At 36.8% G+C, this 26,317-nt stretch overlaps 1 protein-coding gene across 6 annotated transcripts in view; it reads right to left on the bottom strand.

Annotated features, from left to right (window-relative positions):
- OPA1 (OPA1 mitochondrial dynamin like GTPase) overlaps window positions 1-26,317 on the bottom strand; it is an 83,615-nt gene that overhangs the window by 17,965 nt on the left and 39,333 nt on the right. For 5 of the 6 annotated variants that reach the window (XM_086320206.1, XM_086320228.1, XM_086320217.1 and 2 more), the window contains 8 exons: window positions 20,038-20,203; window positions 17,945-18,097; window positions 16,559-16,667; window positions 16,013-16,092; window positions 12,094-12,234; window positions 10,195-10,311; window positions 7,891-7,984; window positions 7,301-7,411 (listed from right to left, as the gene is read on the bottom strand). In XM_086320206.1, coding sequence (XP_086176332.1) covers window positions 7,301-7,411; window positions 7,891-7,984; window positions 10,195-10,311; window positions 12,094-12,234; window positions 16,013-16,092; window positions 16,559-16,667; window positions 17,945-18,097; window positions 20,038-20,203 — 971 coding nt within the window. Of the gene's footprint in view, window positions 1-7,300; window positions 7,412-7,890; window positions 7,985-10,194; window positions 10,312-12,093; window positions 12,235-16,012; window positions 16,093-16,558; window positions 16,668-17,944; window positions 18,098-20,037; window positions 20,204-22,752; window positions 25,080-26,317 lie in introns of those variants that run through there. The other variant, XM_086320254.1, reaches the window with a different exon arrangement.

Raw genomic sequence — 26,317 nt, 5'->3', positions numbered from 1 at the left:
TGCTAACTTGGCAGATTGTACTGCTGTAAACATGAAGAACTCTCTAGAGTACTGGTTTGAGGGCATGGCATGAATAGCTATTGTGATGCATGGCAAGAATCACCTACGGAGACTTGGCAAAATACACATGCCAGAGCCCTGGCTCTGGGAAAGGTAGTTTAAATATGACTGCCCTTTTCTACAGTTTAAAGTTTCAGATTCTGAGTATAATCTTTCAAGGATAATTTTTAGTCTCACACTGCCGTGTGGCCGCTATTTTCATCCACAAAGGCCCTCAAAGATTCTGTAGGTATGGCAGAAGTTTAGGAATGTGGAGGAACCAATGAAAATTAAATTCAAGAGGTACCTATTTCTTTTTTCTAAATGAAGAACAAAATTATTCTTGCTGAAGCTTTTCTCATCTTTATATTTTCTGACTACTTTTTACCCAAGTTTTAACACGGTGTGAAGAAACTTAACTCTTATAAATTAGAATTATATTTTAGAGATAATGAAGGTACTTCTTAAACTGGAACAGCTAAAGAGCATTTCTCTTCCAATCTTAGCTTTTAAACGTAGCACTGGATCATTCTGCTGTTGCTCCCTTTTTATGTAATTTATAAAATTAAATTATAAAGCCACTAGTATACCAATCATGAAGAACAAAGTTTTCATTAAAAAAAAAAATTCGTTACTATCTGATAGCTCACAGAAAAAAAGAAATTTCCATCTGTCATCTATATTTCTAAGTTTTTAGCATCAAAACTGAATCTCCTGCACACTAAGATACAAAACTTGTATCTTTACCCCATTCTAATTATCAAGAGAAAGCACAGAAAGGATAAGAGGAGACTGGGAAAGAGAGGAGATACAAAGACGAGCCCCACCAGCATTGTATACTCCCAAGAGAAACAAACTTTAGGATTTAAGAAACAATTGCTGGCTGTCTGGGAGATGCTCAGGCATCAAACAATAAAGAACAGTCAACAGAGGCAAGCGGCCGAGCATGCTGCTGCGACTGCTACTCTAATCCCCAGGGCTCTAGTAAAAAGGCCAGCTGTTGCCACCTCGCGTAGGGAGTCAGCAGAGCAAATTAACTATGGGAGAGAAAAGCTGCGGATATTGGAAAATTCTAATTTACCAGCCTCTTTAATCTATGCTGTTTTTAACATTAAGGGCATCAAAATTATCATTAAAATAAGCCTGTGCAATGGTAGCCCAAGTAAAAACTGTATGATTGTTTTCATATTTCATTAGTAAATGAGATGTAAATATGAAATATTTGGCTTTGACTGAAGCTTATCTTCTCTTCATGTAAAATACAAGAAATATGAAGAAATATACTGAAGCTTATTATAAAACATCTCAACACTCCCACTCCTAGACAAGCTCAACAAAAAAGTTCAACTAAGAATAACAGCCATTATGCTCAAGTAAAGGTTCTGTATCTGTTACAGTTGGATCTTAAGTCTCTAAGTATAAACACAACAGACTGAAAAGCTGTGTCTAGATTTTGGGCAACTTAGATACTACTTACCTATGGCGGAATCTGATTGAGTGCACTTAGAGACAGGTCTACAAGTCATATAAGGAAAATTAACTTCCTTCAATGTTTACTGGTACTGTTCACACTTTAGTGTTCTTCTACCCAGACTTCCTAATTCTGTGAAAGGTTTCACACTGTTTGAAAGTTTAAGCTGCAATGCTTTTGTGCTACAGGAAGTACGCAGGATGACCATGATCATGATCGTAACTAGTATGTATATCTTTCTGACCCACTCCATAAGGGACTTGTGAACTATGGAAGTTTCCAAATACACAAGACCATTTCATATAATTATATTGCCTAATGCCTTGAGGTTTTTTTCTCCCCTCAAAAAAAATTGTTCAGCACAGTAAAAAACCTGAGCTCAAATCCTGGCTTTACCACGATGTGGGTGTTTTTAGGACTCTATTTCTTTATTATATATAAATGATAAAAAATGACTGTACCTATGAGAATATGAAAATGCGTTTTAAACACATAACCTAATATCTGGCATAGGAAATGTATTTAAATATTAATTCATTTTCACAAGCAGAATCAAGTTCTGATACAAAAATGAAAAGGAATTTATTGTAAAATAAGGAGAGGAAAATCTAAATGACTGCTAATACCCCTTTAATTATTGGGAATCAGTGATTCTTTGATTATTTACACAAAGAATGAAAAGTATAACTCAGACTTTAGTGAATAAGAGTTGAAAAAGAAACCTAAGCTCTAAACTCCTTGCAACTGATATCAAGGTCCAAAAACTCACAATAATCTAGTTAACTGTTGATACAATATTCATAGAGCAAACAACAAAAGAATCCCATGCTGTACTGATGAAACTCAGCTGAGCAACACTACCAGCGGCTGTTACCAGTGCCCAGACACTCAGTTTCTGGGCTGAAGTGGAGAATAAATTCTGAAAAAAAAGTCTACGAGGTTTTTAGCAATATTATTTTATATAATGACAATCATAAAATAGATCTTATAAATCCTAAACAGATTATACAAAAATTTTGAATTGAGCTATATAACATGCTGATTTTTCCCTCTCCAAAGAAGGCACTTTAAAATTGCAGTCTATTTCAATAAATAGATAGGACACATTATTAAAAATTATGCTGGGAATCCAAATGGATTTTATCTAAATTAATGTTGTACTTAAATATCTATAAAAAAGAAATCCTGAGAAAATATTCACTACAAAATCAAAAGAATTTCATCAATGTCACAGCAGATACCAGGCAGTTGTGAATATGAGTAGACATTGCAAAAAAGGGATTAAGGTGGAAAGATCAGTTATGTATTTTATTAAATTATCCATGAGGTGACCCAGTCTTTCAACATCTTCAGAGATGATGTTTTCAAAAGTCTCATTTTCTCTAAATTATTTTCAAATGATCCCTGATCCTGTATCAGGATATATCCTTTTTAATCCTTTTCTCAGACTTAGGAAACAGTTTTAAGAATACCACAAAGAGCATAATTTTCCTGAATCATTTACTGTCATTATGCCTCACAAGCCCCAATTGTATTGTCTGTTAGCTACAAATAAGATTATTTCCCTAAACAATCTCAATCTAACAATCAAACTTTTAAAATTGATAATATTGACATATGACTACCATGTAACCCTCAGATCCCCACCAGCTGTCCCATTAACATCCTTCAGAGCAGAAAGATTCAGTTCAGGATCACATACATTGTATTTTGTTTTCCTGTTCTTGGTCTCCCTCAGCTGGAACAGTTCCTCAGTCTTCCCTTGTCACTCACGATCTTGATACACTTAGAGATTACAGGCCAGCTACTTTGTAGACTGTGCTTTAACTTGGGTTTTTCTGATGCATCTTCATGATTGAATTTAAGTTATACATCTTTGGTAAGAAAATCACAGAAGTGACACTGGGTTCCTCTCACTGAATTCTCTAAGGTATCACATAGTTCTGATCTGACCATTACTGATATTATTTTAACCACTTGATTAAGGTGGCTATTACCAGTCTTTTCCAACATACAGTTACTCTTTTTTCCTTACGCTGTCCTTCTTTACTTTGATGCCCAAATTGTCCTAGTGTTGGCTAGCAGGAGCCTTTGCACGTTGGCTTCTGTATCTTGTTGACATGTCCCTATCATCCTTCAACTACTTCCTTACTTTCTACATCCTCAAGACGCCCCAGGGTCCTCCTGACCTTTCCCTGTTCCACCGATGGAATCCACTGTGCTTCTAGAGTCTGGGTTCCTTGTATGACTCCTCAACCGATGAGCCTTCTAGGACTAGAAGAGGTAAATTCTTCTTTCATCTTTCTAATTCTAGTTTTGTGGCTTCATTTCAATATTGAACATGGTACCTCTTCTTAAAATGAAAGAACATCACAGTATTTTTTATGTAATCATCTTAAAGTATCATCAGTTGCTGAACCTCCAAAGTAAAGCGGTGAAATGATTTGAAAATGGGCAAGCTTAAGAGTGGCAAAATACATGATGCATCCAACTTGTACCAATTTCTATAATATTTCATCCTGTATTCATTTCAAATTGTAAAAAGCAAAACAAAACAGAGCCCTATCTGCTTCCCTTTCTCTAAATTTCATTAACCAATTTAACATATTCTAATTGAATATGTTATACTAGGAACTTTGATCTGTGTAATACAGTAGTAACCATTAAACTCTGAAAGTTTTCTGGCTGAAAGTATCCATGACCATATTCCCAACTGTTAGACTGAAGATAAACAGTACGGAAAAGGTACTCTCAAGATTCTTTTTCAACTAATGGACAAAGTCATGTCTCATCTCCTTTAGTGTGACTGATGAGGCTGAGTCACTGGTCAAACACTTGCTTCCAAGGACATTATCTGGTACAGAAACATGATGATAATTATATATTTATACACACACACAAAAGTGGTAAGTCATTTCAAGGGAGTCATATGAGTACTTTTTCAGGAAAAACAGCAGGAAAACATAAGAATTGGCTTAACAGTACACAAATTTGTGTTAGAAATATGCTTTCTTTAAATAACCAAATTGGGAGTGAAAAGTGATGGGGTTACACAAGACTCTATTAAAGGGACTTCCCTGGTGGTCCATTGGCTAAGACTCCCAGCTCCCAACGCAAGGGGCCTAGGTTACACTGGTCAGGTAACTAGATCCCACGCTCCAACTAAAAGTTCGCATGCCCCAACTAAAGAGCCCACGTGCTGCAACTGAGCCGCAGCACACCCAAGTAAATAAATATTTTTAAAAAAGAAGACTATTCTAAAACTTGAGAAAAGACACATCATTTTCTAATCACTTAAAAATGCATCTTCAGGTAAAACACATGGAAGTACTTCACTGTCTGATAACTATTTCTTAAGAGATACGAAAGAAATAGATCTGTATACACTGTGAAACCGATACATCTCTTCCTGAACAGTACTAATTCAGCATAAAATTATGAACCAGGAACTTACAAATGTTTTTTGAACCAATTTCCCTAACAATCCTATAAAAAAAGAACTATTGTAGTACCACTCTTTCACAGGAAGTTAAGGCTGTGGGAGATAGCCTGCCTAAGAAGGGGGAGACAGAGCATGAGATGGTTCGATGGCATCACCATCGAACAATGGAACATCGACTCAATGGACATGAGTTTGAGCAAACTCCAGGAGATAGTGAAGGACAGGGAAGCCTGGCTCGCTGCAGTCCATGGGGTTGCAAAGAATCAGAATACCACTGAGCAACTGAACGATGACAACAAAGTACATGGTAGCTCAGATTTAAGTACACACCTGTGAGTTAGCACAAACTTAACTATACTGCCAAAGTGGCATGAAAAACTGAAAGAAGAGCAACAGGAGATGGAAACAAAAGTTAGAGTGAGGTATGTTTCAAAGAAAGATTACCTAAAGAAAAGAAGGAAAAGGCAAGGAGAAAGAAATAAGAAGCTGAGGTAAGCTGGGAGGAGAGAGGAGAGGACAAACAGTGGAGGAGAACACGCTGCTCTGGCACAGGGTGGAAGACCGGAAAACTGCCTGGTTTTTCTTGGATGTACTTATCAGCTTAAAAACTGTTTTCAGATTTAAGTAACTGCTTTCTGTCGAGCATGTGCTATCTTTTGGACATCAGAAAATTCATAGACAGTAAAGCTAAGTATACATTGAAAGGAAAAACTACTGTTTCGTGAAGCTAAAATAAGGGAAACTTATTATAAGGTTAACGCAAACAGAAGCAATGACCACTAGTATTTTTATTTAATAATATAAATCTTTCATGGATTTCCTTAGATTCAGAAGTATCTAAGTAAATCTTAACATGAAATCCAAACAGCTTAAAGTGAGGGATTCACTAGCACCCAGGAAAGAACCCCCTGACCCCTATACCCTGAAAACAAAGTGACAAAGTGACGAATAAGGCCCAGCGAGATTGAGGGCTGAGGATAGGGAGCCACAGCATTCTGGTATATGTGTTAAAGCCAGACCAAGTTTAAGAGGCCATTCACATTAGGGTGTGGTGACCTGCCCAGTAGTGAGGAGAGGATACATGGAGGAGGGCAGGCAGGCAGTGCAAAGTGCCAAAGCACAGGCAGACAAAAATGGTATCTCTACAACAGCATGGTCAGGATTCAGGTGAGGAAGAGTCCTTGTGTACTTGGATAGGGAGGAGGAGAGACGCCTGGCAGTGTCAGAGCATGAGATCAGTTAAAAGGACTCCCTCAGGAAGGGCATCCTGGCACAGAATGTCACAACTGAGATGAGGTGGAAAGGGTATTAACACAGGGGGAGGAACTGTGGTGATGGCCTGGAGTCAGGTGAAGAGAACCTGAGCTGGGTGAGGACATTTGAACAATGAAGGGGACAGTGACAAGTTTAGTTAAATGTAAGAGGACTGATCAAAATAAGTAAATATATTAAGGACACTAAGAGCCAGATTTCTCATTATCAGAAAAACGAATTATAAATACGGAAAAGGGGAGATTTCTCTGGATGGTCCAGTGGTTAAGAATCTGCCTTCCAAGGCAGGGAATGTGGGTTTGTTCCCTAACTGGGGAACTAAGATCTCATGTGCTGTGGGGCAACTAAGCCTCCATGGCACAACTGCTGAGCCCGCAAGCCAGAGCAAGAGGTCCTGCATGCCCATGTGCCACAACTAAGACCTGATACAGCCAAATCAATAAATATTTTTTAAAATTACAGAAAAATAGAAAATTAGAATGAGCTCAGTATTTGATTAGGAATACAGTTATAAATATGTGTATATGTGCACATACACAAATATGCACACACATGCATATTTGTTCCCTTGCTCCACTGAGCACTTCTGGGAGCAGTGATATTTCAGTAACAATAAATGTATCTAGTTCCCAGCTCTTGATTTCTAAAGGTTGTGCTGTGCTTAGTCGTTCAGTTGTGTCTGGCTCTTTGCGATTTCTAAATATCATTCTACTAAAAAGGGAAGCTGGGTCAGGGAAAATAAAAGATGCATATGGAATATCTTGTGATATGGAAGGACGCTATAAGGACAACAGGTGAAACTTGAATTGAGTCTAAAAATTAGATGTAGTAATTTATCCTTGTTGTTAAAATCTTGATTTTGACGGCTGCTAGGAGAAAATTCTTGTTTCTAAAAAGTACACATTAAAATACTTGGAACTGATGGAACTTTAGGACAGCAACTTTCAAACAGTTCAAGGGAAAAGAGCTTTTTGCATACACTTTTCTGTAAGTTTACAATGAAATGGAGAAATAAATGGACATGGGGAAGGTGAAAGGAAAAGGCAGTGAGATGGAGGGCAGGCAGGATTACTTACTGAGGTCTTCGGCCAGTTGAACTCGTTTGCCAGTAAGCAATTTTACCTTCTTCTCACTGTCTTCAGCAAAATCTTCCAATACCTCTTTAACATTTTTCTCTAATCGCCTGACTGTTTAAAGCAAATAAAGAAGCACCATTTTTATGAACATACAAGAATGACAAAGGTAACAATATATATAGAAAGCAAATTCTTATTTTTCTCACCATGGTAAATCTGTTGTTAAGTTCAGATTTCTCAGTTATAGGGAGAATCTCTACCTGATATACACTACTTTATATATTCTCAGAGATAGTCTTAATCTTAAGCCCTAATATTTTTATGGAAGTACAGATTCCCCCAAATCCTAAATGATGCTTAGCACCCCTTTCATACCAGAGTTTTTGGGTAATAAAGACTCCTGGTATGTTTATTTCCCATAATTCTCAATTATGATTTTATTTTCATTAATATTTTAAAGGCAAATTATGTTTTGTTTGTTTTTTTTTTAATAAATCTAATTTTCAGGAAGTATTTTGGCATCCTTCTATTTAAAATGAACATTACTGTTTTTTGATGTCAAATTAGAAAGCGGTGCCTCTGTGGCTTACCTTCAGTGTTTGTAAGTTGCTGTCTTAAAGTATTTGCGGTGATAGCAAGCATACGCTGTATTCGCCAAAACAGGACAACATCATTGCATTCCAACTGAAATATGAGGTGGTTAAGATTACCAGATGCAATTTAAAAATGAAAACCACAATCATGAACCCATACAACTACTAAAAATATTCAGATTTACCTAATATACATATTCCTCTTATAGAGAGAACCTAGTGATTTTTTTCTGTATAGATCTATGAAGTTCTGCATGATTTGGGTTTTATCCGCTGCACAGCTACATAGTTTTGATTTCAATGACAAAGCAAAGTAAACTTGGGAGGTAGAGCATTTCGTTACATTCTATACAAGTAGAAGTCCACAAAATACATCCTTAATTAGCATTTACTTTCAGCTAACAATCACATTATCTTAAATATGTCCTCAGGCTAACCTCTTTTCTTTGAATGTGCACTCAAGCCATTTTTGAAATTCACATGCATATGAAAATAAATTAGTGATATTTTAAAAAAGAAGCTTATCCTCTGGGTGAGGAGTAAAAGAGGAATAGGGATTAAGAAGTACCAACAACTATGTATAAAATAAGTAAACTACAAGAATATATTGTACAGCACAGGGAAACATAGCAGTATTTTATAACAACTTTAAATGGAACACAATCTATAAAAATACTGAATCCCTATACTGTGTACCTGAAACTAATATAATCTTGTAAAATCAATTATACTTCAAAAAAAAAAAAGCTAGCATGCTGCTTCTCAAAAGAGGGAGACATAAAGCTTATTCTATACAAAGAGGTCTTTCCAACAATTGTGTGTTAGCTGCATGCGTGCTCAGTTGCTCAGTTGTGTCTGACTCTTTGTGGCCCCATGGACTGTAGCCCGCCAAGCTCCTGTCCATGGATTTTCCAGGCAAGAATACTGGAGTGGGCTGTCATTTCCTCCTCTAGGGGATATTCCCAACGCAGGGATCAAACCCGTGTCTCCTGTGTCTCTTGCACTGTAGGCAGATTCCGTACCACTAAGCCACTGGGGAAGCCACATTCCAACAATTAAAATGACAAAAAAAACTTGTCAATTTTTACATTGTCACATTTAAACAAAAATTTTCTTTTAAGCTGCTCAAAAGAAAAACATTTTATGGATCTCAAATAGGACTGCTGATTAGCAGAGCTCTTTCAGTACACTTTGAAAAGCATTTCTGCTTGCATGAAAATGCTCAAATACATTAGCCTACTGCCACCTAGGGGCTACCCTAGGTCTATGGAGTCACAGAGTCATATAACTGAACAACTAACACGCACACTGCCACCTAGGGGTTACTCGGTAAAATGTGACATTAAACTGCGCAATTGTCCATTTTAAGAACTTTATACAGTTCTTTAAAGAATTAGTTAATGCAAAATTTTCATGATATAAAGAAAGAATTATAAAATGGAGAAAAAGCATGATAAAAATGTATTATATTATTATTTCCACTATGAAATGGATGATTATGTTATAAATATACACACATACAACATGTGGTAGCTCAGAGGATAAAGCATCTGCCTGCAATGTGGGAGACCCGGGTTCGATCCCTGGGTTGGGAAGATCCCCTGGAGAAGGAAATGGCAGCCCACTGCAGTATTCTTGCCTGGAGAATGCCATGGACAGAGGAGCCTGGTGGGCTACAGTCCGCAGGGTTGCAAAGAGTTGGACACGACTTAGTGACTTCACCTCACCTCACCAAGGGGATTATAGGCTTCCCTCATAGCTCAGTTGGTAAAGAAACTGCCTGCAATCTGGGAGACCTGGGTTTGATCCCTGGGTTGGGAAGGTCTCCTGGAGAAGGGAAAAGCTACCCACTCTAATACTTTGGCCTGGAGAATTCCATGGACTATACAGTCTGTGGGGTCACAAAAAGTGGGATACAACTGAGCAACTTTCACTTTCAAGGGGATTATAAATTATTGTTTACTTTTGTATGTTTTACATTTACCTATTCCATTTACTTTCCAAAATAGAAAAGTTTATCTTTCTAACATAAAGTTAATCCTTAAAAGTCTTTCAAAAGTAGCATAGTGCCTATTATACACACACAGTTTTACAAGCACTGGAATGATAGCACGTAAAATGCAATTACTACCAAAGTGGCAAATATCTTTGAAAAAAATATGAATTAGGCTATTCTTTCTAAATAATGCATACTTTTTTTCTCAGAAGATCAAAAGACTTTAATGCCAAACCTCAAGGTTACTTTTAAGCACTTAAACAACTATCACTAAAAACATTTCTCCTTGCTTTCGGAAACCTTACCTCAGAATCAACAAAATGCCTCTGGTAATAATAGAAGCCTCTTCGACAAAGGTTACAATGGTTTAGAGCTGTTTTTAAGAAATGTCTTCTATAAACTTGGTGCCAAGTATCCTTAATCTAAAATAAAAACGAAGAAAACCAAGGCCAAAAAGTTACTGTATACCCTCCAGGTTGATCAAACACATTTTGAAAAGTCATATACAAAGTTTATTTATAAAAAATTAAAAACAACAGCAATGTTGTTATTCTGTCAACTGTTTATATCCATTAAAAATTTTGTTTCAAGATAAAGATTAGATTACTACTAATCTGACTCCTTAACAGTCTTTGTACTTCAAAATTTGTACTGTTTCTAACAAGCATTATTGTTAATAATCCAGTAGAGTAGACAGGGTGGGGATTATTTTCCCCTAGTTAGAATTAAGGTGTCTGAGGCAAATGAGGTTGTGAGCCTTGACTGAGGTCAGGGCTAGACTAGGAAGCTGGTCTTAGACCATGTCCATCAACCCAACAAGATTTCCTTTCTCATTATTAAATTTCATTGTTACCTCAGCAATATGATACCCCATCGTTTTATTACTATATAGTCTGTCAGAGTGTCCAAGGTTCTCTTACACCACTGTCTTTTCTTGAGCACGACAACGATAATGTTGAGAAAGTAAACAAGCGTCACCAACACCATCTGGCGGTTGGGAAGGGGGCTGAGTTTATACCAATTGTTAGAGGCAGTATTACTAGCTAATGGAGTGGAAATGTACCAGAAGTCACATCTCTTGACATCTAGCCCATCTAGATTACAGTACTTTGCTCAGTGAACACAGTTTCTCTTGGGGAAAAAACTGGTGTTTTCTTACTCACAGAAAGTAATTAAGATATATAGCCAATCCACATCCTAAGATATGGACAAAGTCCCTCCTACTGTATTAACCATTTATAAAGTTCAAAAGTACCGAACCAAACACAATTTATTGTTAGTGAGAACTAGGACTAATGTGGATAAATTACATCTATATTCAACTAATAACTGCATGTAATCACTAGCTTTAACTTCATTTTCAATTTATAAACAATGAGATATATAACAGCTTTATCTGTTTCTTTTCATCAGTTTTCTTTTCTTGTTCTGACCTCTGGTTAATTTTTTAAATAAGTATACTCTTTTCTCAAGTGCAGAGACGTAAATAGCAAATACTTTTAAAAAGAATTTATGTGTGGCTTTGAAATTTCTTAATGATTATTTTACCCACTAGAATTACTTTTCTCAATGGAATTCACTTAAGCTAATATTAAAATGAAGTTGATCCTTTACACCCTAACCAGGGAATATAGATCCAGAAACACAATTGCTTCTTAAAGACTTTCTCCAAATAAGCATCATGAAAGTGAAAAAGTACTACTCTAAACTATAATTATATAGCATCATATTTATTTTAAGAAAGGAAAGAGATAGAACTCAAAGACATTATCCAATTTACTCATACACATTAAGTATGATTAAGATACATATGACTGAAAAAAATACATATAAATGAACTATATTCAAGCAAAAATTTTATTTTGTAATCTGACCCAGTGTAATGTGGTGTAGAGATCTGAATGTGTTTCATCCCCTTTTGCCAGACCTAACTGCTAAATTTGCCCAGATACTTCCCTTTTCTAGGTCTCAGGTTCCCCATTTACAAACTAAAGCGTTACACTTAAAAAAATAATACTGAGAATAAAATTTCAAATTTTTTCCACACTCAAAATCACTGAGTTCTTTTTGTCAGCAAAAGCACCCATGATCAAAATCAAATTAAGTTCTTAAGTATCTAGGTAATATATTAGAAGTAAAAACATTTTACTACAAGAAACAAAGACTTAGGAAGCAAACTCATGCTTTTCAGCAACGTTTATTACCAAGCTCGGGTCTACTTCTACTCCTCGTGATTCAAGGTTCTTTCGGACTGTCGTTATCTCATCACTCGCAAGGTAAGCTGGGTGCTCCTCATTACACTTCAGCATCTTCTCCAGTTCATTCTTGGTTTCATTGTGAACACACTTTGAAATGTTTAAAAGAGGACTGTGTTTATTAGATAGTTCATGACTTGGCATAATTATAAAAAGAGAGTCCCAATTTTAATAAATATATTACTTTGGCACGACCGGTGACACACGCTCAATCAAACAAACAAGGAAGACCAGAACAGCACGGCTTATGAATGCAAAACAACCTGGACATATGAAGGGCCACAGGGGGAAGGGGATTAGCCCTATTTACTGTATTTTACTTTGGCTGAAATGTTTTACTGTCCAAATTACAGAACCAGACACCTTACTATGCACTTCGTTTCTTGACCTTAGGGTATGAGTTCAATCTAGGAAAAAGTACCCTGTATACATGGGAAGAGATAATGTTCTATGAATGCTTTATATCTAAGAACTGGATGACTATAAGGCCCTGTGCCTGTTGACATAGTTCTTTTCTCATAAATTAAATATGAAAGTCATAGTTTTTTTTTAAGTCTTTTCATTAAAAATCATTATTAGACTGCTTCTGTGAGGTATCTGTCATTCTTAAATTCACTTCAAGTCTCTTCTAAACAATTATATTGCTTATAATCTCTTCACCAAATGAGGAAAACACACACACTAGTGATAACTTTGAAAGCAAAACTAGTGTATGGTGTCAAAGTAACTTTATATTTTCAGTTTTTCATTCTTTCCAAATTGCATGGTACAGGAAACTAGCTTCAAATTCACTGAATTACACGAAACAAGTTATTGCCATAGCATCTTGCCCATAAGAACAACACTTAAACACAAAGAAATGGCTTGTAAATGAAACTATTAAATACTATTCTCTGAAAACATGACACATTAAAAGACATTTAATGAAGAGAAATTTCACTGTTTTCTTAAACTTCTGCTATCTGGTCTGAGAGAGGAAGGAAATCTCTAATCATGACATCCTCCCACTCTTCCTGTCCTGTTTCACTTCCACTTGTCCACCTGTCCCCATCACACTGGGTGTCCAGGAGACCACTACTCTCCTATCTATCCTGACCAAGATTTCCATTAGTTTAGCTCAATGTGAGAATGCTTCAAAGGACTGGATCCCGCACCCCCCCCCCACCCCGATTAAGTAAAAATAACAATATAAAAGCAAAAAATAATTTTCAGAACATGGATTTCTCCTCTTCAACACAGGACAAAATTAAGTTTCTTTTCCTAAGTCCTGCCAATTCAAAAAGAAATGAAACTGTTACACAGCTATCTAAATTTGCAGTATGAGACTTTAGGAATATTCTCGATCTCTTCTAGAATCTGTTTCTCAATAAAACATCCAGGTAGGAAGCCTAGACCAGTGGTTTTCAACTGGGAGTGGGAGGGTTAGAAAGATTAGAGAACTTAATTCAATGATTCTGACATGAAGCTTTGTTTTGAAAGAGAAAACAAAACATATCTATACAAACACCTCCCCTGTGATTCTCCTGTCACTCCCCTCTCCAAAGGATGGCCTCCATTCATCTATGGATCTTATGCACGCTGCCCTGAAACCCTAGAAGAAAGTTTCCTCTACAGATCCTTGCTTTGACCTTAAAACTACTGGGTTGGCCAAAAGGTTTGTTCAGGTTTTTCCTGTTGTTGTTTTTTTATGGAAAAACCTGAACAAACTTTTTGGTCAATCCAGTAATTCCCCTGCTTCTCTTTAAGGGATTCTTTTTAAGTTCAAGTTCCTGAGAAAGTAACATACAACCAGGAACCATTTTTCTCTGAGAATGTTTGGCTAAAGCATATTTACAACTAGTTGCTGAATTAAGTTCTGCCATCATTGGTTGTTCTAGACCTAATTAAGCCTAACTAAGCCTTACTCCTTGGAAGAAAAGTTATGACCAACCTAGATAGCATATTGAAAAGCAGAGACATTACTTTGCCAACTAAGGTCCATCTAGTCAAGGCTATGGTTTTTCCAGTGGTCATGTATGGATGTGAGAGTTGGACTGTGAAGAAAGCTGAGCGCCAAAGAATTGATGCTTTTGAACTGTGGTGTTGGAGAAGACTCTTGAGAGTCCCTTGGACTGCAAGGAGATCCAACCAGTCCATTCTGAAGGAGATCAGCCCTGGGATTTCTTTGGAAGGAATGATTTTAAAGCTGAAACTTCAGTACTTTGGCCACCTCATGTGAAGAGTTGACTCACTGGAAAAGACTCTGATGCTGGGAGGGATTGGGGGCAGGAGGAGAAGGGGACAACAGAGGATGAGATGGCTGGATGGCATCACTGACTCGATGGACGTGAGTCTGGGTGAACTCCGGTAGTTGGTGATGGACAGGGAGGCCTGGCGTGCTGCGATTAATGGCGTCGCAAAGAGTCGGACACGACGGAGCAACTGAACTGAACTGAACTGAAGCCTTAAGGGTCAGACACCACTTTCCCTGGAGTTTATCTGCCTTACACCAGTTCTTTCTAATCAATGTCTCTTCCTGTCTCAAAGTCAGAAATATTTGATGGATATCCTTGAAATTCTTTTTTGAAAGACTGCCTCCCCGCAGTCCATCTGGAGAGCAGAGGTAACTAACTGATGTACTCTGAACACAGGCAAGTGAGTGAGTGAGTGAGTGAAGTTGCTCAGTCGTGTCTGACTCTTTGTGACCCCATGGACTGTAGCCAGCCCGGCTACATCCATGGGATATTCCAGGCAAGTATACTGGAGTGGGTTGCCACTTCCTTCTCCAGGGGAACAGAGGCCAGACCCAACCGTAATTCCGTCAACTTCATCAGGTTCTCTTCAGTCTCTTCATGACTCATTTTCCCAAAAAAAATCAAATTAGAAAGAAAGACAGGCGGAAGACTGTCTTTTCACTATTTTAAGACAACTGGGACTCAAGATAGTCAGCTTATGAAATAAGAAATGTGTAAACCAGAAAAAATAATAGGGTGCTGATCATATAATTAATATATATAATTCTTTTTAAAATGAAAACAAAAAATAAAGAAAAAATATGTGATATATCATTTGGTAACCTTTTATTCTCTTTATCTGCTCTTTCAGTATTTCCACATTTGATGGTCTCATTTTGCTAATTATATGGATTCAAGAAAGGAAGAAAGGAAATGAATTGTACGCCACCTTTTTCTTATGCGTTACTTTCTTCATCTATATATTTTGATTCTCTATTCTATTTACAATCTTTATTTAAGGAATTGACATAAGAAAGAGATAGTGGTGTAAGACTCAATGCTAATAGGAAAAGAAACCATAACAAGGAAGGAATAAAAATGGGTAGAGGGAGGATTTTAATGACTACACATTTTCCTATTTATTCACTTGTAAAGTTACTTATATGTGCCTTACCATTTTGTTAAAGTGCTCATTAAATGTTTATAAAATGAATGAATTATATAATTCTACTTCCTGTCTGAATTTTTATACTTATTTTGTGAACACAGGAGCAAAAATGCAAAAGAATAAAATAACTTGAATAGACAACAGAAAATTTCAGTGATAACAGAATAAAAAGTTATCATATCTTTTATTCTAATCACATTTATTCTACATCCTCTGAAATCTTTATCATTTTTTTCTTCTGTTTAAACTTGAGTCTTTATTTACCTCAAACACCTCAAATGAACAAAATAATCAATCACTCTTTTTAATAACAGCTACCTCACTTTTCAAAAAACTTTCTTTTGTAGTTTATTGTTTATTCTAAAGATTTATTATATTTTAGAAAGGCTGATATAAAATATTTGAAATTATTAAGTTTGGTCTAGAGGCATTCAGAGATTATATTTTAATGCCTGAATTAAAATGCTAAAGATTTGTTTGTTTTTACCTGTTCTTGAGTTCGATTCTTCCAGTATAACCACCTCTTTTTCCAATCTGGACCTACCATATTTTCAATTGCATTTTCAGCTAGAAAAATTAAAAAAAAAAAAAAAATTTATCATTTACCAGGCACATAAAATGTAACTATCTTGCTTTCTTAACTACTTCAAAACACTGGGTCAATATAGTCAGTTGAAATAAAGAAAAAAATTATATGATTGATATGGTGCATATAGAAGCTAAAGAATTTAATTTTATATGTTTAGAATCTATGAAAACTATAACTGCTTAAGAAGTTTCCATAAGTATAGTAGCAAATACTAAAATAGTCTGAATTACAGCTTTTTAGAATATAATTACACATAAACATGTGTCCACTTTAACATTTTAGTAGTTACAAGCAGCTGACTGAAAAACTGCACAAATAATATTCAACTGGAGTAGTACTGACAAAGATCTTGAGATGTTAAAGTTTTTTTAACCAATGTTCACTAAAGTTAGATGACTTTCCACTGAGAATACTAAGAATTTAATAATCCACATTCCTACTTACTATCCTTGAGACGAGCCTGAAGAGCCTCTTCCATAAAATAAATAGCTGCATCCCATTGCTGTTTATCAGATATGGATCGATCTTCTAAAGCATTGTGTTGAATAACCCTCTGAAATAACAAAGAAAAACAACTACTTTGATTTATGTCTTGTCATCTTAGTAACTTTTTTCTAACCAACAGCTCAGCAAATATCCAAACTAAGAGATGTATCTACAATAACGTAAAAGTATGTCCCTCCCATGCAAATGCAGAGGGTCCCATTATCTGCCTGCGTCAGCATCCTGTATGCTTCAAGCTACACCCTAGAATCCTGGTACTCAGGAGCTAATGGTTCAGATCACATCTACTGCTTCTTTTTGCCGTATGACCTACGTGTTAGCATTTTCAAAAAAAAAAAAAAAAAGGAAAAGAAGAAAGAAAGCAATAAACATTATCTCACTGTTACTAGCAGTGGAAAATGTAATGGAAGGAGGCTTAAAAGGTCTACACAATCTTATAAATGTGAGCTACTTATAAAAAATTGGCTTTCAAATCTTATACTTTTTAAATTACTGAATGAATGAAAATGGCACCATTCTCTCTCAGAAAACCAATCTTATTAAGATGCTTAACAAGAATTAACATGGCTTTCAAATATGAAGACAAACATTTCTTAAAAACAAAAACACCTTATAATTAGGATTAGCCCACAGTGAGATATGCATTTCCAGAAAACAGAGCAATCTTACCAACAGTTTGTCTCATAACTGAGTAGAACTGGTGCTTAACGAAGGTTTGACTATGGTGATGAGAACATTCTACATAACAAAAGATTTATCAGGTGATGAAGGTCAGGAGCCAGACCTTTCTTTATAACTAAGACAGAGTGGGAGTGTGTATCCCAGCTTTGCCAGTGACAATAATAGATATGCTTAAGAATGAAATAAAATGTTTACAAAATACACAGCCGAGCTTCTGGTACCATGTGAGCATCCAACACGTTATGATTTTAGGAGTCTTAACATTTTGACTCAGTTCCACTGAAAACCAATGCATCTAATTCCTTTTGTTATCACTGAGGGTAAAATGAGAAGCAGCTATCAACAGTTCAGGCCCATGCAAATTTTGTGGAAGTTTATAGAAACCTGTTTACTGCAAGGTTTGATTTTTTTTTTTCTGAAATGAAAGCCAAGGAAGAAATAGCAGAGGGTGACTTTAGAAGGGCAGAGAAATGTCAAAAGGCCGATTGCATTCTATAAATCTAGTTCTTCCCTTCATTATTTTCAGTATTTTCAGAACCTAATTTAAATTTAAAACCATATAAAAATAGTCTCCTACAAAAGAATATCAATTTGAGAAATCATACAAAAATATGAGACTGGCACCCTAATATACAAATGACATACCAAGCTGTCCTCTGCAAAATCATTCCACTTGTGACGTTTAATACTTTCTTCCTTAACAGCCTCTTTGAGTTTATCAAATATGTCATCATGTTCTTTTCCTTTTGGTTCTGTCATGAAGCGGGAAAATTCTTCTTGTAGGGTCTCCCAAGCTACCTAGAATGATTTAAAAGAAAAAAGCTGTATTTATATTCATACTTTCATTTAATGTATAACAGGAAAAATAAACACATGAATGTAAACCAGGTAGCTGTGATAAATCAGTCTATCAGAAAATACATTATGAAATCACATTTTTAAAAAAGATAGCAAATATAAACTCGGCCCTAAAGACCTTATACTAATAGCTGGTGGGATAGATTTGGCCTACCGATATGTTTTGAAAGCTACAACACATATATGGCCTCCTAAATTTTAAAAAATGAGTAACCAACATTTAAAAACTGAGAGACTTCATATAAAATCTGTTCCCAGTCTCACTTGAACTGTCTAGCAACACTGGGCCCACGTTCTACACACCTCTGCCCACTGCAGCAGAGAAAGCACGCAGCCCCCATCAGCCACCAGACTCAGTTCACTTACTTATTTCACTCTCTACAACATCTGAGTTTGCCTGCCTCTTTCATACTGTAAAAAGTTTTAAATTTCTTAATGATTTAGTCTTTTTCACATCTTTGCCCTTATGCAAATATATGAAGCAATGTGTCAACACTTTCAAACAAAGGTGAGTACTATTGAGTTTTGTACTACTGCTAACTCCCAATGATCTGAACAGTGAAATGAGAGCACAGTGTCAAAAGCAATTAAGAACTAAACCTATTTAGGACTATGTGGGCTAGTTACTGTTGCACTTAATATTCTGCCCTCTTCATTTTAAACATGAAGAAAGGATGGCATAAAGAAGGTGACTGTCCAAGAATACAGAGTGAGGTATTAAAATCTGTTTCCTGACCTTCAGCAGGTTCACGTCTTTCTACCCCACCTAGGTGTGTGAAGGGAGAAAGTAGCAAAAAAGAGAGTCACTTGCCATTTTTATGACTGCTTCCACTGCTTGAACCTTAGGATATGAAAATACTCTATCATGGGACATGGCCCATGTCAGGGCCATTTGTGAGAAGAGGTGGCAGCAGCTCTCTAATTACTTTAGGGGGAAATGTGTTGAGACCAGGGGTCAGGAACACCTGAAGGCAGAATGACTGCAAGAGTTCTTAGAAAAAGAGACTTGAGGAAATTGAGCAGAGATAAAGAAGCAAAGACTGGCAGGACAGGAGAGGGTAAAATACACTTGAATAAGTGGACACTGACATTTTGTTTCTAGTAAGTATGAAAAACAAAATTATTTTTAACATGGATTCTAATTTTCACACAGAGGCAGAGAACACACTGACTCTGATCTACAATCACTCTTCAGATAACGTGCGTGGCAAGATCAATTTGGATGATGATGGTCATCATTATAAAGCAGTTGGCATTTACTGAGTGATTACCATGGACCATACACTGTCTACGTATTCTACATATGTTAACTCTTGACTCCTTATAACAATGTTTTATGTAGGCCAGGTTTTCACCCTTATTTTAGAGATGAGAAAACAGAAACATTACTAAGCAAATAGCCTGAAAGTGCTAGAACCAAGGTACACCGGTATCAGAAATGCATTCTCTAAGAGGAAAGTGTAACTTTCTTATATTCCTCGTCTAACCTTTTGGCAGGGTCTTAACTAAGGAAACTATTTCATTAAAATTGAACCCTGCAGAAAACAAAGTTAAACCCTTTCCTTGTGGCATATCTAACCACAGAAGAAGTTAAAAATATTTCACACTCAAGCAAATTTTGCTGGTTTTGTTAAATGCCACCTTTGGAAGGAGAACCAATACCCTCACACCAACACCATAGCAATTAGCAAATTTTTTAATAGTGGTAACTGATAGCAGCATTAAGGTTAATCCCAACACAGAGATCAGGAATAAAGAATAAAAGGAGCTTAAGAAGCAAAGGAACTATAGAGGCTGTGATGGGAATAAATCATAAAAGTCACAGCTCCTACTCTCTTCAGATAATGCTTCTTACCCATTTAATTAAATTATATCCTAACCTCGACTGCTTTATTAGGAAGCTGCTTATCAGTCCACTGTTTAAGCTTGATATCCACTGTCGTATTAAAAGTCCCAGAGTTCATGGTCTGTGCAGCTGGAAGATAGATGTTTTCAATCACATGAGTTGATACTCTTTCCCACAAAGACTGCTGAAGGATTTCTTCCCTGAAATTAAAAAAAAAAAAGTTCTAAGAACACCAAATTCAAACATAGTATCAAGTTTTTATAAAGAGCTTCACTGAAGTATCATTAAAGTTATCATTGACTTACAATAAGTTGCATGTATTTAAAGTTTTGACATACATACATGTCTGTGCATCACAGTAACCGAGATAACATATTCATCATTTGCAAAAGTTGTAACCACTAGATTTACTTTCTGTCACTACAGATTGTATTTTCCATAGCTTAATGTAAATGCAATCATACATCATATACTCTTATTTTGTCTGTCTTCTTGCATCACCATAATTATTTTGAGATTTATCCATTACATTGCATATATTAGTATTTCATTTCCTTTTTTGCTGAGTAATAGATGGTTAGATGGCATCACTGACTCGATGGACATGGGTTTGGGTGGACTGCGAGAATTGGTGATGGATAGGGAGGCCTGGCGTGCTGTGGTTCATGGGGTCGCAAAGAGTCAGACACGACTGAGCTACTGAACTGAACTGAATACTCCATTACATGAATCTGTTTACTTATTCACCTTCTGATGAACATTTGGGTTGTTACCAGTTGTTGGCTATCACAAATACAAGTTTGTGTATGACACAGACTATTATTTCTCTTGGACAAATAGCTAGGAGTGGAATGTCTGAATCATACAGTAATTATATATTTAACTTTATAAGATACTGTCAAACCATTTTCCAAACTGACTGAACCACTTTACATTCTCAGCAGAGGGGTATGAAAGTTCTAGATACTCTACATCTTGCCAACATTTGGTATCATTAGTCATTTTCATTTTGCATTGTAATAGGTGTACAGTGGTATCTCAGTATGGTTTCAATTTGCATTTCCCTAATGACTTGAACGGTTCTATGAAGACCTACAAGACCTTTTAGAACTAACACCCAAAAAAGATGTCCTTTTCATTATAGGGGACTGGAATGCAGAAGTAGGAAGTCAAGAAACACCTGGAGTAAAAGGCAAATTTGGCCTTGGAATACGGAATGAAGCAGGGCAAAGACTAATAGAGTTTTGCCAAGAAAATGCACTGGTCATAGCAAACACCCTCTTCCAACAACACAAGAGAAGACTCTATACATGGACATCACCAGATGGTCAACACCGAAATCAGATTGATTATATTCTTTGCAGCCAAAGATGGAGAAGCTCTATACAGTCAGCAAAAACAAGACCAGGAGCTGACTGTGGCTCAGATCATGAACTCCTTATTGCCAAATTCAGACTTAAATTGAAGAAAGTAGGGAAAACTACTAGACCATACAGGTATGACGTAAATCAAATCCCTTATGATTACACAGTGGAAGTGAGAAATAGATTTAAGGGCCTAGATCTGATAGATAGAATGCCTGATGAACTATGGACTGAGGTTCGTGACATTGTACAGGAGACAGGGATCAAGACAATCTCCATGGAAAAGAAATGCAAAAAAGCAAAATGGCTGTCTGGGGAGGCCTTACAAATAGCTGTGAAAAGAAGAGAAGCGAAAAGCAAAGGAGAAAAGGAAAGATATAAGCATCTGAATGCAGAGTTCCAAAGAATAGCAAGAAGACATAAGAAAGCCTTCCTCAGCGATCAATGCAAAGAAATAGAGGAAAACAACAGAATGGGAAAGGCTAGAGATCTCTTCAAGAAAATTAGAGATACCAAGGGAACATTTCATGCAAATATGGGCTTAATGAAGGACAGAAATGGTATGGACCTAACAGGAGCAGAAGATATTAAGAAGAGGTGGCAAGAATACACAGAGAACTGTACAAAAAAGATCTTCATGACCCAGATAATTACGATGGTGTGATCACTCACTTAGAGCCAGACATCCTGGAATGTGAAGTCAAGTGGGCCTTAGAAAGCATCACTATGAACAAAGCTAGTGGAGGTGATGGAATTCCAGTTGAGCTATTTCCTGAAAGATGATGCTGTGAAAGTGCTGCACTCAATATGCCAGCAAATTTGGAAAACTCAGCAGTGGCCATAGGACTGGAAAAGGTCCGTTTTCATTTCAATCCCAAAGAAAGGCAATACCAAAGAATGCCCAAACTACCACACAATTGCACTCATCTCACATGCTAGTAAAGTAATGCTCAAAATTCTCCAAGCCAGGCTTCAGCAATACCTGAACCGTGAACTTCCAGATGTTCAAGCTGGTTTTAGAAAAGGCAGAGGAACCAGAGATCAAATTGCCAACATCTGCTGGATCATCGAAAAAGTGAGACAGTTCCAGAAAAACATCTATTTCTGCTTTACTGACTATGCCAAAGCCCTTGACTGTGTGGACCACAATCAACTGTGGAAAATTCTGAAAGAGATGGGAATACCAGACCACCTGACCTACCTCTTGAGAAATCTATATGCAGGTCAGGAAGCAACAGTTAGAACTGGACATGGAACAACAGACTGGTTCTAAACAGGAAAAGGAGTACGTCAAGGCTGTATGTGGTCACCCTGCTTATTTAACTTCTATGCAGAGTACATCATGAGAAACGCTGGACTGGAAGAAGCACAAGCTGGAATCAAGATTGCTGGGAGAAGTATCGATAACCTCAGATATGCAGATGACACCACCCTTATGGCAGAAAGTGAAGAGGAACTAAAAAGCCTCTTGATGAAAGTCAAAGTGGAGAGTGAAAAAGTTGGCTTAAAGCTCAACATTCAGAAAACGAAGATCATGGCATCTGGTCCCATCACTTCATGGGAAATAGATGGGGAAACAGTGGAAACAGTGTTAGACTTTACTTTTTGGGGCTCCAAAATCACTGCAGATAGTGACTGCAGCCATGAAATTAAAAGACACTTACTCCTTGGAAGGAAAGTTATGACCAACCTAGATAGCATATTCAAAAGCAGAGACATTACTTTGCCAACTAAGGTCCGTCTAGTCAAGGCTATGGATTTTTCAGTGGTCATGTATGGATGTGAGAGTTGGACTGTGAAGAAGACTGAGCGCCGAAGAATTGATGCTTTTGAACTGTGGTGTTGGAGAAGACTCTTGAGAGTCCCTTGGACTGCAAGGAGATCCAACCAGTCCATTCTGAAGGAGATCAGCCCTGGGATTTCTTTGGCGGGAATGATGCTAAAGCTGTAACTCCAGTACTTTGGCCACCTCATGCGAAGAGTTGACTCATTGGAAAAGACTCTGATGCTGGGAGGGATTGGGGGCAGGAGGAGAAGGGGACAACAGAGGATGAGATGGCTGGATGGCATCACTGACTCGATGGATGTGAGTCAGAGTGAACTCTGGGAGTTGGTGTTGGACATGGAGGCCTGGCGTGCTGCAGTTTATGGAGTCATAGAGTTGGACACGATTGAGCGACTGAAATGAACTGAATGACTAGTAATTCTAAGTATCTTTTTACGTACTCATTTGCCTAATATTAATACACACTTTATATGTGTTGACTGTGGAGTCCAAGACTGTACACTTCTTGGTACAATTTTAATAATTTATCAGCACAGAGCACAAAGATGTTATGGAATATTGCTAAGTAAAATTGCTCAACATTTCAAGATAATATAAAGGATGAATAATCAAGCTGAAAATTGTATCTTAAAAGACACCTTACAAGAACACAGTTCTCTAAATAGAAAAAAGAAAATTATTTTAATCAAGAAAAAATGTTATCGCTAGAAAATATTTATTCAAATTCTCCAAAATTAATCTCTACTGTAAAATAGTGCTACAACATACAAAAGCAAACTGCTTATCGAGTGATCAGTTTTAAAAGTAATCTCACTTTTTAGGATACTGTTACAAAGCTCAGGGTAACAGAAACACCCTCTTCTGTCCAAAAGCCAAACTGTACTTTTCTTGGTTGAGGAGAGTCAACACTCCCTACTGTGCAAGTTGACTCATATTCACTCAACATTTTGTGTAACATTAAGTCTATTGGGTCAATGAGCTTAGCTGCTGGTTTTCCTTTGCTAATTTTCAGGTCTTTTTTCCATTACGACCAGAAAACAAAAGTATGCAAGGGAGGCCCAAACAGGTGAAGATGAAAAGGTATATACACATCCAGTTGTAAAATAAGTCACAGGGATATAATATACAGCATGGAGAATATGACCAATAATAATGTAATAACTTTGCATAGGGACAGATGGTTACTAGACTTACAGTGATTGTTCCATTATGTATGCAAATGTCAAATCACTATGTGGTACACTGAAACTAACATAATACTGTACGTCAACTATATTTCAATAAAAACAGAAGGGAGGGAGGAAGGGAGAAAAGAGACAGAGAGAAAGAGTGTGAGGAGAGGATGCACACTGAGGGTTAGAAGGATAAAGTCCATTTAGTCATGGCGATAATGACAGATAACGGGAGAATTTTAACAGCAAGATAGAAGAAAAGAAGCTTATCAGGGTCATCTATTCAGGCAACTTTAAACACAAACTCAAGACTTCTGAAAGATGAACAAAAAATCACGAGTCAGCCTCTGACCACGAAGGCCTTTCGCTGCTCCTGCTGCAGTCTGTGACAAGACTCTACAACCCATATACCTTTTCAAGGAGATCGTAACAAAATTCCAGACCATCAAATTCTGACAAAACTTAGGTAACTTTTTGCAAAGGACCCTCAATGATTATCTTCAAATTCTGCTGCTTGAAGCTCCTCATTAGCTGAACGTGCTTCAGTGTCAGGAAGAGGAAGCTACATTCTCCCAATCCCACAACCTCTCTTCCAAATCATTAGTCCTCAGCTTACATTGGCCAATTCCCCAGTGAATGTTCTAGGTAACTGTAGGCTTCTTCTCTACTCTTAAGTTTTGCAATCATCCAGGGATTTGATTCAGTTTAGTTCAGTCGCTCAGTCGTGTCCAACCCTTTGCAACCCCATGTACCACTAAAACACAAAATACAGTTACCATTATAGTTCTATTTATTACCCTCTTCATCTCCCAAACTTTACCTATATATTCTTTCTTTTAATTAAATTTTTTTTTCTTTCTTCTTTTAAAGCATAGGACTTACTCCATAAAATAATTTAAAATCGATACAGAAAAAGAAGTCCTCCATAATTTCTCTTTCACTGAAAGTAAAAGTGTTAGTCACTCAATCGTGTTTGCCTCTTTGTGACCCCACGGACTGCAGCCCATCAGGCCCTGCTGTCCATGGAGTTCTCCACACAAGAATACTGGAGTGGGTTGCCATGCTCTCCTCCAGGGGATCTTCCCAACCCAGGGATCAAACCCTGGTCTCCTACACTGCAGGCAGATTCTTTACCGTCTAAGCCGCCAGATGATCACTATTCACAGCTTAATTTATCATTTAAAAAAATTTAATGCCTACATTACTATTTGTGTGTTGATGCAGGTGATATTACACATACTGCTTAATTAATACAGTATAAAGCTGTAGAGTACATGGTTTTCCATGTTAACATCCTATATTTTTCAATGGCTGCAGAGCAATCCACTCTACGGATAAATCAAATATTATGTAATTCCAAATAAAAACCTAGTTTTCAATTTTTTTACACTTATACTATCACTTCTATCCTCTAGGTAACCTCTCAAATATCTCAAAAGTGTAATCTCTTCTCCATCTGCACAACTACTATTCAAGTCACTATTCTCTTCTCATCTAGACTATCTCAATAGCCAACTGTCTCCTTGCTCAGTTTTCTCCACCTGTATTCCACTCCTCCTACTACAAAAATCTTTCTAAAATGCAAATCTGACCTAAACTCCTCACTGGCTTTCACCGCTTGTAGGATAAATCCCAACTTTCTGAACATGGTTTCTAAGGCCCTTAATCATCTATATTTTGTTTATACCTACATTTATTTCATCTTCTGCCTCTTGCTTCTTCTATGTTAAAACCATAAGTAACTGCCTTAAGTTACCCGTGTCATTTTTCTTGCTCTTATCTCTTGGCCTCTGAAATATTCTGGTCACTGGCTTACCTAGCACCTATATATTCTTTAAATCTCAGATTATAAGAACATTTTTTGATTATTTACACCTGAGTTAGGGTGCTTAACTGTGCATTCCTATTTTCCTCTCATTCTTTTAACTTCAACAAAATAAACTTCATACTTCTCACCGAAAAATGTATACATTTTACCATGATACCATTTTT

Source organism: Bos grunniens, chromosome 1 (genome assembly GCF_055505025.1).
Source record: "Bos grunniens cultivar Pamir isolate PY7600 chromosome 1, Bosgru_T2T1.0, whole genome shotgun sequence".
NCBI lineage: Eukaryota > Metazoa > Chordata > Mammalia > Artiodactyla > Bovidae > Bos > Bos grunniens.
This window is presented reverse-complemented; position numbering and strand designations above follow the sequence as displayed.